This window comes from Notechis scutatus, chromosome 1 (genome assembly GCF_049901735.1).
Source record: "Notechis scutatus isolate UNSWTSFEM ecotype Mainland chromosome 1, rNotScu1.2, whole genome shotgun sequence".
In the NCBI taxonomy this organism is placed as follows: Eukaryota; Metazoa; Chordata; class Lepidosauria; order Squamata; family Elapidae; genus Notechis; species Notechis scutatus.
Window position 1 is genome coordinate 154,711,808 of NC_142009.1, and position 12,928 is coordinate 154,724,735.

The 12,928-nt window shown below is 43.3% G+C and overlaps 1 protein-coding gene across 4 annotated transcripts in view; it reads left to right on the forward strand.

Moving 5' to 3' along the window:
- Positions 1 to 2,587: 2,587 nt before the first annotated feature.
- The window catches only part of SPRED2 (sprouty related EVH1 domain containing 2), a 93,981-nt gene continuing 83,640 nt past the window's right edge, over positions 2,588 to 12,928 (forward strand). Inside the window, exon 1 of one of the 4 annotated variants that reach the window (XM_026668456.2) lies at positions 2,588 to 3,500. In XM_026668456.2, the coding sequence (XP_026524241.1) occupies positions 3,475 to 3,500 (26 nt within the window). In that variant the 5' untranslated portion in view covers positions 2,588 to 3,474. The remainder of the gene's footprint in view (positions 3,501 to 12,928) is intronic. The other 3 variants (XM_087949035.1, XM_087949044.1, XM_087949041.1) reach the window with 3 other exon arrangements.

Below are 12,928 nucleotides of genomic sequence, written 5' to 3' on the forward strand. Positions count from 1 at the left end.
AATGCTCAGAACAGCCAGCTTAAAAGAAGGAATAGGTAAGCATTCTGAGAAATCCTGTTCTGCTTTGTAGTATATTTCCATCCTTCTTTTTCTCTCCTGCAGGATGTCAAGCTTCAGCTTTATCTGGAAATCATAGCCTTTTGTCGGGAGCCTTTCCTCTATGAATAGCCATTTCTTGTGATGAGAAACAAAGTAAGCAAGAGGAAGTGGTTATCAGGCTTCAAACAGAGCACTCAGGAGTCATAGCACAGATATCAGTGACACTCTTGTGATTGCAGTGTGCGGTGTTTCCCCCCACCCCTAAATTTACTGTACGCTACTAGAGTGACTGGAGCCCCTTTGATTTCATTAACTGCCATCAGATCTGATTCAGAGGACAAATCTGAAGCAATCTTGCCTTATAAATTAAGCAACCCTGCTCTTATAAAGGGACAGGAAAACCCCTGCTTATCAAAGCACAGGCAATTACATTTTTTATCATTTTTGATCAGCACATGGGCAAGGTATGCTGTTTATGCCTTAAAGCCATTGCCCATAACTAATCCTAAGGGGCTAGTCACAGGAGGCATCCCTGTAGTTAGTCCTCGACTTACAACAATTCATTTAGTGACCATTCGAAGTTACAACAGCACTGGAAAAAAGTGACTTATGGCCGCTTTTCAGACTTCCACTGGATGCAGCATCCCTATGGTCACATGATCAAAATTCAGACACTTGGCCACTGATTCACATTTGACCGTTGCAGTGTTCCGGGATCATGTGATCACCTTTTGTGGCCTTCTGGCAAGTAAAGTCAGTGGGAAACTTAACAACAGTGTTACTAATTTAACAACTGCACTGATTCACCTAACAACTGTGGCAAGAAAGATCACAGAATGGGGCAAAATTCACTTAACCAATGTCCCAAATTAGCAACAGAAATGTTGACTGAATTGTGGCCGTAAGTCGAGGACTACCTGTACACAAGTGAGGTTTAGAAAGTTGCCTATTATATAATAATAACCATTTGCTTAAAATGCACAGCAATCATACTTCATTAGTCTTTATGAGATTCTGTATATCACGCCTTTGGGGAAGTCTCTTTATGCCAGCTTGACTTAAAAGAACAAGAAACAATACGTCCATTTGAGTAGTGAAGATGGTGGTTACAAGCTTTTATGACATACAGAGATTATTATGAAATACTTGGCCCTATCAGCATGTCTACTGTCTGTTTTATTTTCACTATGACATTTATTTAGCACCATTGGAACAATGGCTCCACCCCACCTCACTCACTACATAGGTAGCAAAAAAAACCCTGGTGATATTAAAAGATGTGTTGGAATCATTTACAATTGCAAAGTAAAGTAAACAATCTTGCTAGAGGATTTTGCTAAAGTTGCTAGATTTTGCTAACCTTCTTATAGTATTAACTTTTCAATTGAAGCCATTTATTTGTTTTCATCAATTGAAAATTGCTGCTGTAAAACATGGATATGGATATTGAAGTAACATTTTGGGGTTTTTTAGCCCAGTGCTAGACATTTTTGGCATTGCTTTAATTCTTGTCATTAACTCCTTCCAAGGTTTGCTTGTTTTTTTAATCACAAGTTCATTGATGTTAAATACTCTTGATTTGCTTCTCATTATCCTCATAAATCCTCCTTCTTTTCAAAATAAACTCACCAGAAGAAATGTGAAACTGAACACGTGTGGAGAAAAAAGTTACACTGATCTATGTTTTCTTTACAGTTTTTTTTACTTTGTAGAAAGCAATTTGAAGTTGGAAAATCTGTTCTTCAGGTTTCAGACATTGTATCAACCAACCATTCATGCAGATTTCCACAACGTGCATGTTTTATTGCCAATACCGGTATTAATGAGTATTAATCCTGGCTTGAAGAATAAAGCCTTTATTGAGGATAGTCTATAGGCGCATACGAAGAGTATTAAAGCAACAGTTTTGCTTGAGTTTGAAAGTAAATATTTTATGTCTGGAATTTCCCAAGGAGCATCCATCAAACTAATAAACAGTCCTAGTGAGCTGCCAGTGCTGCTTTCTCCAACATGACATCCTTAACACACACACACACACACATATCCCACCGCCAATTTTTTAGCCTGTTGACTTGGGATTGTGAGAGACGGGAGATGGTCCAGCAATTTGGGGAAAACCCAGGTGAGGAAATGTACTCTTGTTTTCTGATCAGACAGTATTTTCTCTAAACCTACGGCATCATAGTGAAGATTACTTTTCCATTTTATCATTGCTACTGAAATACAGCACCCTAGATCAATGGGCTCGCCTTACGAGGAGAGGAGAGGGAAAGGAAAGGACAGTTGAAGTATTGGCAAGCGTGAAGGAAACTATATCCTTGCATTAGATTGCTCTGGTCTTCGGAGTCCGATTTTAAACTTGAGTGAAGTCATTCTGCTTCTCTCGCAACGTAGGTTAAAGAGCGTGTCAGTATGGGCATGTTTTCTGATGAAGGGAAGGAAGGTGTTACCGAGCGCCTAATGTTTGCTCGACTTCTGCTGGAGAGCCACGTGGAACGCGTCTTCTGCCATTCAAAACACGCATTCAAAACACACCCCTTCTGCACGCACTCAAAAGCGCTTTCTTGGACTCCGGGCCGCCCGTCGCGCGGGTCCCACGGACCCCTGCAGCAAAGGCGGCCCTTGAAGCTTTGCTCCCGCCCCGCGCCGCCCCGCCAAGAGTACGGGGGCCGCCGGCTGCACGGATGAAGGGCTGCAGAAGGAGCCGAACGATTCCGGGAGGCATCCCTGGCGCAAGAGATCCCAGCGGCGATTCGTGAGGGTTGTTGTTGTTTTGCAAAGCCCCGGGGCGGAGTGGCCTCCGCTTCCTTCTGCGCCTGGACGGTGGCTCCTCGCTCCCGACCATCTTGAGGGAGGGAAGCTAGCTGGCGTCTTGCCTTGCCTTGCCTGCCTGCCTTTCTCCCTCCCCGAAAGCAGCTGGGCTGCTCGGATAACGTCATCGCTTCCGCCCAGCTTCCTCCTCCTGTTGGCGGTGGCGCTAAGAATCCAACATGGAGTAAAAAAAAGAGGCAGAGATGGGGGCTCGGACGGGGCCGCCGGCTGCAGCACCATCCGGGCGCGTTGGCCGACGCGGCGCCCCGCTGCCTTCCCGCGCGCTGAGCGCCCTTCCGTCGCAGGTCTCGTCTCTCTGGCAGCCCTCCGCTTGGCAGCCAACGAGGCCTTAGCAAGCTGCCTGGCTTCCTTCCTTTTCCCTCCCCATCCCTGCCCCCTTCTCTCTTCGCCCCCCCACTCCGCCCGCCCGCCCGCTTGCTTTTCAGCGAAGCTGAGGCGGTCTCTTTTCCCCGCATCCTTCGAACTCGGTCGCCTCTTTCTCTCTCTCTCTTTGCCCTCGATGTGAAGCTGAGGGAGGGAAAAGGGGAAAAAAAAAAGAAGATAAAAATGAAGAGGTGCAGCCCGGCTGCCCGCGGCGGAGGATGAGTTTTTGAGAAGGAGAAAATGACCGAGGAAACCCATCCAGACGAGTAAGTGTCCAACGAGCTGAGGGGGAGGGAGGGAGGGAGGGGAGGGGAGAGCAGCATGCTTGTAAACATCTGGCGAGGGGAGGCGCTCGGTGTGGTCGTGGCGAGCTTTTCCCCCTATGGCCCGTCTTGCCCCCACCCCACCCCGGTGCCCGGGCGAGCGCAAAAAGAAGTGCAAGCTTTGCGGTTATCCCACGTCTGGGTCGCCTCGCCCGGGAGCCCTCGGCTTCCCAGCGCCCCACACTTCTCGGCGTTGCTGGAAAGGTTGGCGCAGGGTGCACAGCGCCCCAGTTCTGCAAGCCCTGCTGGGTTTGGAAGAGGGAATGTTAACCAAGCTCCTTTCTGGCAAAAGAGGGGGCCTGGGGGGAGGCGTAGAGAAGTATTGATGGACTTTTTTTCGGGATCCGTCCAAGACGGGCTTCCCCCCTCCCCCTTTCTTCTCTGCGTTCCTCCTCTTCATGCTGCTCGCTCTGTAAGCTGGAGGGTCACTATTGATGCCAGCCCCCCCTTTCTCTGTTCCCCCCTTCACTTCTCCCCTGCCTCGTTCTTTTTTTTTTTTTGCAGCATTCACATCCGCCATTTCTTTCTGTTTTTTTCTTGACTTGCTCTCATTTGCATACCACATTTCCATTCATAAAAAAAAAAAAAACCACCATTCGAGGCCAGGAGTCTACTCGGACCGTGGGAGAGAGAGCGAGCTATCTCGAGGAGTTGGGGGTGAGGGCAGAAGAGGGAGGGAAAGGTTTGATCGCTGTTGCAAGGCGGCTTCGGGCTGCCAGATTGGGGGGGGGAGGGAGGCTTCGGGTCTCTTTTCTCCTCCACCTCCCTCCACCACCACCCTCCCCGCCCGGTGACGGGGGGGGGAGGGGAGAGAGCGGATCGCCACTATGCTTGCCTGGCTGGGCCTTGGCTGACTGAAGCTGGCCTGTGGAGGGGGGGGGTGGAATAGAATTTTAGCCACGGCCGCCTCGCTGCTTCCAGCGCATTGTTAGCCTTGCAGCCCGTCGGCACCGCGGCTTGTTGTGTGAGAGTCTAAACTGAAGAAATGGAGGTGGGCGGCCAAGGAGACGGCGGCAGAAACCATTAACGACCGTCTACTCACCCGCGAAAGTTAGCTAACTTCCAAGCAAATCCCTCTCAGCGTGCTTCCAGATTACACTTAAGCTCCCTGTTACCGCGCCTCTCCTTTGAGGCACGGCGTGTTTTTAAAATTGCCTGGGTGGCGGGGTGCGGCTCCCTGGGCTACTGGTGGTTTTAAAGGTGACCCAGCTCGCCCGCAAGGGCTATAAGTGCCTCTCGCCGTCTGACTCGGGCGAAGCCGTTTCTGCTCCCTACGGCTGCATATGGTTGGATTCTTTTTCTGCCCTTTTTTTTTTTTTTTGTGAATAAGACAGGTTCCCGTTGTTGTCACATGATCCTGACATTCATAAATCCGGTAACCTTCAGCCTTCGTTCATTCACTAGCTCGCTCGTTCGCTTGCTGCCGGCCTGCCCTTACCTTTTTTTCTTGAATTGTTGGCGGAACGGGGGGAGACTTAAAAAGAAAACGCTTCTGAAAGATTAGGAAATGGATTTGCTCTAAATTAGTGCTTCTCCACGAAAAGAAAACCATCTCTTGCATTCTGGAAATGGGAAGTGACTCACAGTTTCCCCCCCCTCCTCTTATTTTTCTAATGTAAGGGGATGATGATGAAGGTTTAAAATGAACATCCGTGGAGAGGATGTAGCTGTTGCTAATTCAGTTTTGTGGAAATGGGGTGGGGGAGGGGGAGGGAGGGTTGTAGAGCCAGAAAGAGCAACTCTTCCATAAATGCCTTTGCCGGTTTATGGCAGAGCATGACAAAGATGGACTATTTCAAAATAGTTTAGACTGCTTCAATATTCCTTGCACCTGCAATCTGTATATAATCCGCAGCTGCCACACAGCTGTGAGCCCAACCTTGAAAAGCACAAAAAAAATATAAAGAACATGGCTGGAAACGGCAAGGCCGAGTTTGCTAAGCTAAAAGGCAGGTCATTAGTTTGTGTCTTGTGGTATGGAACGTTTTATGGGTGGCTCAGTATACTGTATGAATCTGGGCTAATTTGGTGAGTAGTGATAAATGTAAGATCCAGTTTGGTGCAGTGATTAAGGCCAGGAGACTTGAGTTCCAGTCCCGCCTTGGGCACGGAGCCAGCTGGGTGACCTTGGGCCAGTCACTGTCTCCCAGCCCTAGAAAGGAGGCAAGGGCAAACCACTTCTGAAAAACCTTGCCAAGCAAACTGCAAAGACTGTACACTTTGTAGTTGTGGCAGCTGCCAGGAGACAAACACTGAATTTGAAGGCAACAACACACAATTAAATGAACAATCAGTACTATATTGTGTGTGCACAACCCAAGTGAGACAAAATGGATTTTGACCCTGAAATACAGATGAAACGGTATTAGGTCATATTGTCAATGGCTATTCAGTGTTTTCACAATGCAATTGTATTTAGGTTGCAACTTGCATTTCTCAGAGAGCTTCTGGACATAGTGACTTGGGTACATGATGCTTGGATAGGCATCAGGCATAGAATAGCTGTTTTTAGACTGGCTGTCCTAGTTTTTCTTAGAATGGGAAATTGAAAAAGCCTCATAGAAGAAAACTTTAAAATCCTGGCTCTTCAGTGGCTTGGCAGCACTGTATCTTCCTCTTGTTACTTCCCTCTTTCTCTCCCCTCTCCCTACCACCAAAGTGAGAAATATGGAACAACTGGAACTATTGAGTTGAAGAAAAGCTCCATCTTGAGTTCATTTCGTGACTGTTCAAAGTTACAATGGCACTGAAAAGAATGACTGATGAGCATTTTTCACAGTTACAACCCAATCATGTGATTGAAATTCAGGTACTTAGCAACTGATTCATACTTATGACCATTGCAATATCCCAAGATCATGTGATCACCTCTTTTACAACATTTGGACAAGCAAAGTCAATGGGGAAGCCAGATTAACTTAACAACTGGGTTGCTAACTTATCAATTGCAGTGATTCACTTAACAACTGTAGCAAGAAAGGTTGTAAAACAGGGCAAAACTCACTTAACAAATGTTTTTCTCTTAACAATAGAAATTTTGAGCTTGATTGTGGTCATAAATTGAGGACTACCTGTACAGAAACCTGTGAATAATACCTTCAGCAAGATGTTTATGTTGTATTTTATATTTTGGTGAAACACACAGGTTTGGGCAACATCCACAAAATATGCTGCATGTTTTATGGGGCCAAGATGACTGCAAATCTCCTTGACCCTTTTCTAGGAGGCACTTTGACACAAACCTGTTTGGCAGAGATACAAGACGAGGATATAAACAATAGCCTAGTCATTTCCACCTATGGCAAGAACTATTTTAGTCCTGGCAGCAGGAGGTTAAGAGATTTGTCTGCTGCAAACCACAATTTTTAGCATTTGTTTATAATGTAGATAGGACATGCTGTAATAAAAGCATACATATCCAACTCCCAGAAATGGTAAAATTAGGATGATGTATAGCAACAGAGTCATATTGACAATGCACAATGAACTATGTTGCAAATGAGCTATACAAGCTATTCAATTTTTTTTACTAGCGGTTCTGTGGGCGTGGCTTAGTGGGCATGGCGTGGCTTGGTGGGCATAGCAGGGGAAGGATACTGTAAAAACTCCATTCCCACTCCACTTCAGGGGGAAGATTACTGTAAAATCCCCATTCCCTCCACACCCCACCAACCTGCTTTCCAGCTCCATTCTCCTGTGCGGGGCAACAAAAGAAGACCCAGCCAATCAGCTGGGATTTGGGAGGCAGAGAATAGATGGGGGCTGGGCCAGTCAGAGGTGGTATTTGCCGGTTCTCCGAACTACTCAAAATTTCCGCTACCGATTCTCCAGAACTGGTCAGAACCGGCTGAATATCACCTCTGGAGCTACAGCTATCTTACATTGTGTGTATTGTGGTTTGGGTGCCATAAACATGATTTGAAAACTAAGTTATCCCCATTTGTTTGCTTAAAGTTTTAGCCACCAAACAACCATTTCTTGCCAACATTTTCCCCAATGATATGAGGATTTTGAAGGTTTTAACACAGATAGTCCTCGACTTACAACAGTTCATTTAGTGACTGTTCAAAGTTACAACGGTAACTGAAAAAAGTGACTTATGACCATTTTTCACACCTCTATGACCATTGCAGCACACCCCCGATCAAAATTCAGATGCTTGGAAAATGGTTCATAGTTATGACCTATTGCTGTGTCCCAAGGCCATGTGATCCCCTTTTTGAGACCTTCGGACAAGCAAAGTCAACGGGGAAGCAAGGTTCATTTAACAGCCATGTTACTAACTTAACAACTGCAATGATTCACATAATAAATGTGGCAGGAGAAAGGTCGTAAAATGGGACAGATGCTTCACTTAGTGACAGAAATTTTGGGCTCAATTGTGGCCATAAGTCAAGGACAACCTGTATGCATCTGCAGCTAGAATATATGCTACATCGTTGTTGCTCTTCCTGTTATCGCCTTCCTTAAACCAAATGTTTCTATTCCAGGATATCCACCATGTGAGCTTGATCTTTAGTGTGTTTTGATCTTTAGATGCAATGTATTATAATCGGTATTATAATTGATCCGTTATCACTGACTGTAGCAAACCTCTGGTGGTGTACATATGTTACAGGACATCATGTGGTATGACTTGGGCCATTTCATTTACCCCCCACCCACCCCCTTACATTGTAAGAGTCCAAGGTATTTCTTCTCTGTATTATGTCAAAAAGGAATTTGAATATTAATTCTTTAATAGCCTAGTACAGGTAGTCCTCGACTTACAAAAGTTCAATTAGTGACCGTGACTTAGGGCCATTTTTCACACTTACGACCGTTGCAGAGTTCTCGTCGTCACATGATCAAAATTCAAATGCTTGGCAACTGATTCATAGTTGTGATGATTGCAGTATCCCAGGGTCATGCAATCACCTTTTGCGACCTTCGGACAAGCAAAGTCAATGGAGAAAGGAGATTCGCTTAAGAACCGTGTTACTAACTTAACAACTGCCGTGATTCACTTAACAACTGTGGCAAGAAAGGTCATAAAATGGGGCAAATGCACTTAACAAATGTTTCACTTAGTCACAGAAAATTTAGGCTCAATTGTGGTCGTATGTAGAAGACTACCTGTATTACCAACATGCCACTTAAACAGTAGGTTAGAAAAATGAGATTATTGGTCAGTTTTATTTCCTTTTCTGAAAAAAAAAAATGTTTATTACTTGGCCAGGATGTTACCATCTTGAGTAGGGTATTTCAAACTGTTCCACAGAATTTTATCAGCCAGTTTTCTATCACTAAGAGCTGTGCCTTTCAGTCAGGTTTTGAGAACACATCGATACATTAACTAATGGTTCCACTGCCTGAAAAAGTTTGAGTATCTCTGCCCTATAGCACTGAGTATATATATCTTAGTGAGGAATCACAGTTGATTGTCTCAGCACAACTTAGCACAGCTATGTACTATGTTGTGCGCCATCTGGAGCTGCCTTTGGTAAGATGGACAGCTACATAAATTTGATTAACAAAACTGTGTTTTGATATTTATATTTCAGCCACCGAAGCTGAACCACTGAAATGTGTCAAATACTAAAACATTTTGAAGTCAGTAACATATAACATAGACATAGGACTAAAATATTGCAGTTGGAAAAATATAGAAGTCTAACGTTGTTAATATCACTAAGGCAACAATGAGGAAAATATATAACAGAAGAAATGTATGCATGCCTTAGTAGAAAGTCCTATTAAATACAGCTCAATTGTTTGCAGATAAATGACTATAAGATTGCAGAGTGTAAAAGTCCCTTCTGTGGCCCTTGCAGTGGTTATGCAAGTTTCCTGGTAGATATTTCGGTGATATATCTTTATTACCTTCAAATTGTGATTGTCATCCAAGCATTTAATTTGGTGTTTACCATTTCATCCATCCCCTTTCCAGCATAAAATTAAATGTCAGATTGCAATCCAATCCCACATCTTATTTCAGAGTGACACTCTCAGAGTCGGTATATTCCTTCAAAACAAACAAACATCAGTCCTGGACAACAAAGCTAACCTCGCTTTGTGCTTTAGGGCAGGGGTGCCTTGGATTTTCTTCAAGGGCCGAATCAGCATTGTAGTTCTCCATGGAGGGGGTGGGCAGGAGAGACTAGATGGATACCTGCAGCACTCTGCCAACCAAAACAGGGCGGGGGGTGCATGAGCCCCCCGTGGCTCGTTTTGGTTGGCAGGATGCTGCAGGAGGCCGCCCATGCCAAAAACTGGGAACCCCATTTTGGCTGCCAGAGGCTATTTTCCAGGCCAGCCCCACAAGCCAGATCAGATTTGGCCCGTGGGCCTTGAGTTTGACATCCCTGCTTTAGGATTTAATGTATAAGAAATTTTTAACAGGGCAAAAAATATAAGCTGTACTATTACTACAATCTGTAGTTGAAAATACAAATGAAAATTGAGTTGCATGCATTTAGATACTGGAGGAATTATACCATTCAGCATCATCAGTAGAGTTGTTATATATGGGTCTCAGCAGTGTTTATGTCTAATGCTTGGCTGCTCATTCTCTTTGCAATGCAAACGTACACTCAACTAACTTACCAGGGACCTCATGAATGTCCCCTGCCTTGGATCCTTTTTCTGTAGACTATAAAGCTGCCCGGTGTAAGGTTTCTGTATGTGGCAAGTACGTTCTTGCCCATGGGAATTTCCTGTGTGATATGAAAGAAGCATTACCAAAAAGAAATGGGAGAGTTTATAGAATGTATCTGAATTTGTACACTTTTGGTCTTGAAACTTGCTATATACGTATGCTACTTTGAGTTGCTTGGAAGAAAACCAAGATGATATATAGGCTTTCCTTTGTGGGACAATGTATAGATGCACATTTTTAGCTGAAGTCCACTGTTTAAAAAAAAAAAAAAAAAGTGAGTTTGCTTCTCCTACCTGTGGTGGTGCATAGAAACTCTTCTAGGCACAGAAATCTGGTCTCTGATGGAATGTTTAATGTTCTGCACACCTCTATTGTTTTTAATGAGTAACACCTGCACCTAATAGCTTTTGAGTTGTTTTCTGTTGGAGAAAACGGCAACAATGTTGCTAAATTGCTGGGGGGAAGGTTTTTGTTAAAGGGCATTTGGGAAAATTTATTATTAAATCTTGCTTTTAGAATTCCTTTCTCTCTTTACTGGTATTAGATTTGCATCAAGTACCCAAATCACCTTAAATTAATTGCAAATTTTGAACATGGAGAACATAAGCCATTTCCAGCCTGGAGCCCACCTGATAGATTAAATGATTGCTTCAGGCCAACATGGATATTAGGTTGATAAAAATTCTAATTGAGCACCTCCGAAGACTCCAGAGGAGAAAGGTATTGTGAATAAAAGGCAACTAATGTAATGACAGTGTTTTTTGAGTCAGTATCAACTCTTAGTGATTACCTGGGCAAGTTCTTGATGTTTTCTTGGCCAAATTTTGGAAGTGGTCTGGTTTGCTATTGCCCACTTCCTATATCTGAGAGAGAGGGATTGGCTCAAGGTTACCCAACTGGCTTCGTGCCTAAGGCAGATCTAGAACTCACAGCCTTTTGGGTTCTGCTTTGCTGTGTTAACCACCATGACACCGAAATGAAGGATGGATGGATGGGTTTGTGCCAAGGAGACCTTTTGGTCTGCAGGCTGAATGTACTTTATCACTTGCAGTGTTCCCATATTATCTGCTTCTTTTCTGGCTTCTTACTGAGCAAATTGTGGAATAGCCTTGAGTGTGCAAGATATAGATATAAGCGCATATAAATATTTGCACACACCCTCTCCTTATTAAAGTTTTATTTTCCTATCACACAACTGTAAGCTAATTATTATCTCAAATATAAATATTGGCCATGGTACTTATACTGATTTCAAGAAATTTTAGTTTGCACATTGTGAGGTTTTTCTCTGGGACAACAACTTTCCTGGCCTCATCTATGGTTTTACATTATATAATACAAGCAGTTAGAAGAACCAAGCTCCCTTGCACCATAGCTTATATCACTTAAGTCATAATTAGGCAAATGTCTTTGGTTTTGGCTTTGCTGATAAACAAGGGAGAAATGAGGAAGGAAATTGCTCTAAAGAACTGAATTATGAAAAAAATGTTCTAAGGCCAACTTTTGATTCGGAAGCCAGCCAGAAAAATAATATTGTCCAGTTAAGACCTGTGATGGCGCAGTGGTTAGAATGCGGTATTGCAGGCTAATTCTACTAACTGCTGACTGCCAGGAGTTCGGCACTTCAAGTCTCACTGGCTCAAGGTTGATTCAGCTTTCCATCCTTCTAAGGTTGGTAAAAGATGACCCAGATTGTTGGGGGCAATACGCTGACTCTGTAAATCGCTTAGAGAGGGCTGCAAAGCACTGTGAAGGGGTATATAGGTTAAAGTGTTATTGCTATTGCTATCCCAACAAAACTACTTAGCAATCTAAGTGAAGAGAATTATAGGCTTCAGTGAGTGTTTCCACTTGATCCTCACTTGAGCAGGAGCAGAGTGTGGGATGAACTTGTTTAAAAGTAGAGAAAATAAGCAATAACTATTTACGTAAAAAGGTAAATGTCAGAAACTCTCCTACCCAAACATACTTGACTTGCTTAGGGTATAATGGGATTCTGCTGTGCCTCAGAAAGTGAGTGGGGAAAAAAGCTTTTCATTGTGAATCCTTTAATGGACTCCCAATCTCACATGTGAAGAACAGATGTTTGGGTTGAAGATATGCTTGCTTATAGAAGTATTTGTTTGGGAATTCTAGTTAGTCATTGTACTGTGTAAAATGTACCTGAGAAGCAATGTAATCATGAAATTTAGTCAGAATAATTGCCTGTTGCTCTTTATAAGTTTGTAAATGCTATGTTGCTGCTATAGGATTATTATATTGTTTTAATGTTTTAAAAAATATTGTGTGCTTCTTTCAAAAGTAAAGTAGTTAAAAATAATTTGTGCTAAAACAAGGTAACGACCAATATGTTTGCTTGTGAATTAAGAAAACGATTGAGAAAGCTATCTATGGTCACTAGGTTCTCTTGGCTAATAGAAAACATCTGCTGATAGAAAATCATACAATTCTTTTTTCTTGTTCTTTGTTCTTTACATTCATGTTTCAAATAAAATGATCTATGAGAGCTGTAGATATTAGCTGTCTTATTAAACTGTATTATTACAACCTACGTTCACAAATTATGCTTCTGAGTCTTTTTGACCACAACAAGAGGCACAAAGAATATACAAAACATTTGTTCTTAAGTGGCACACTTTGTTAGTGTTGTGTATGAATCAGGCGTGTGGTTTGATTTCTAGTTCCCTTTCTAGCTTTCTTTTATGATGCTGACCTCACAGAAGCTCATAAAAAT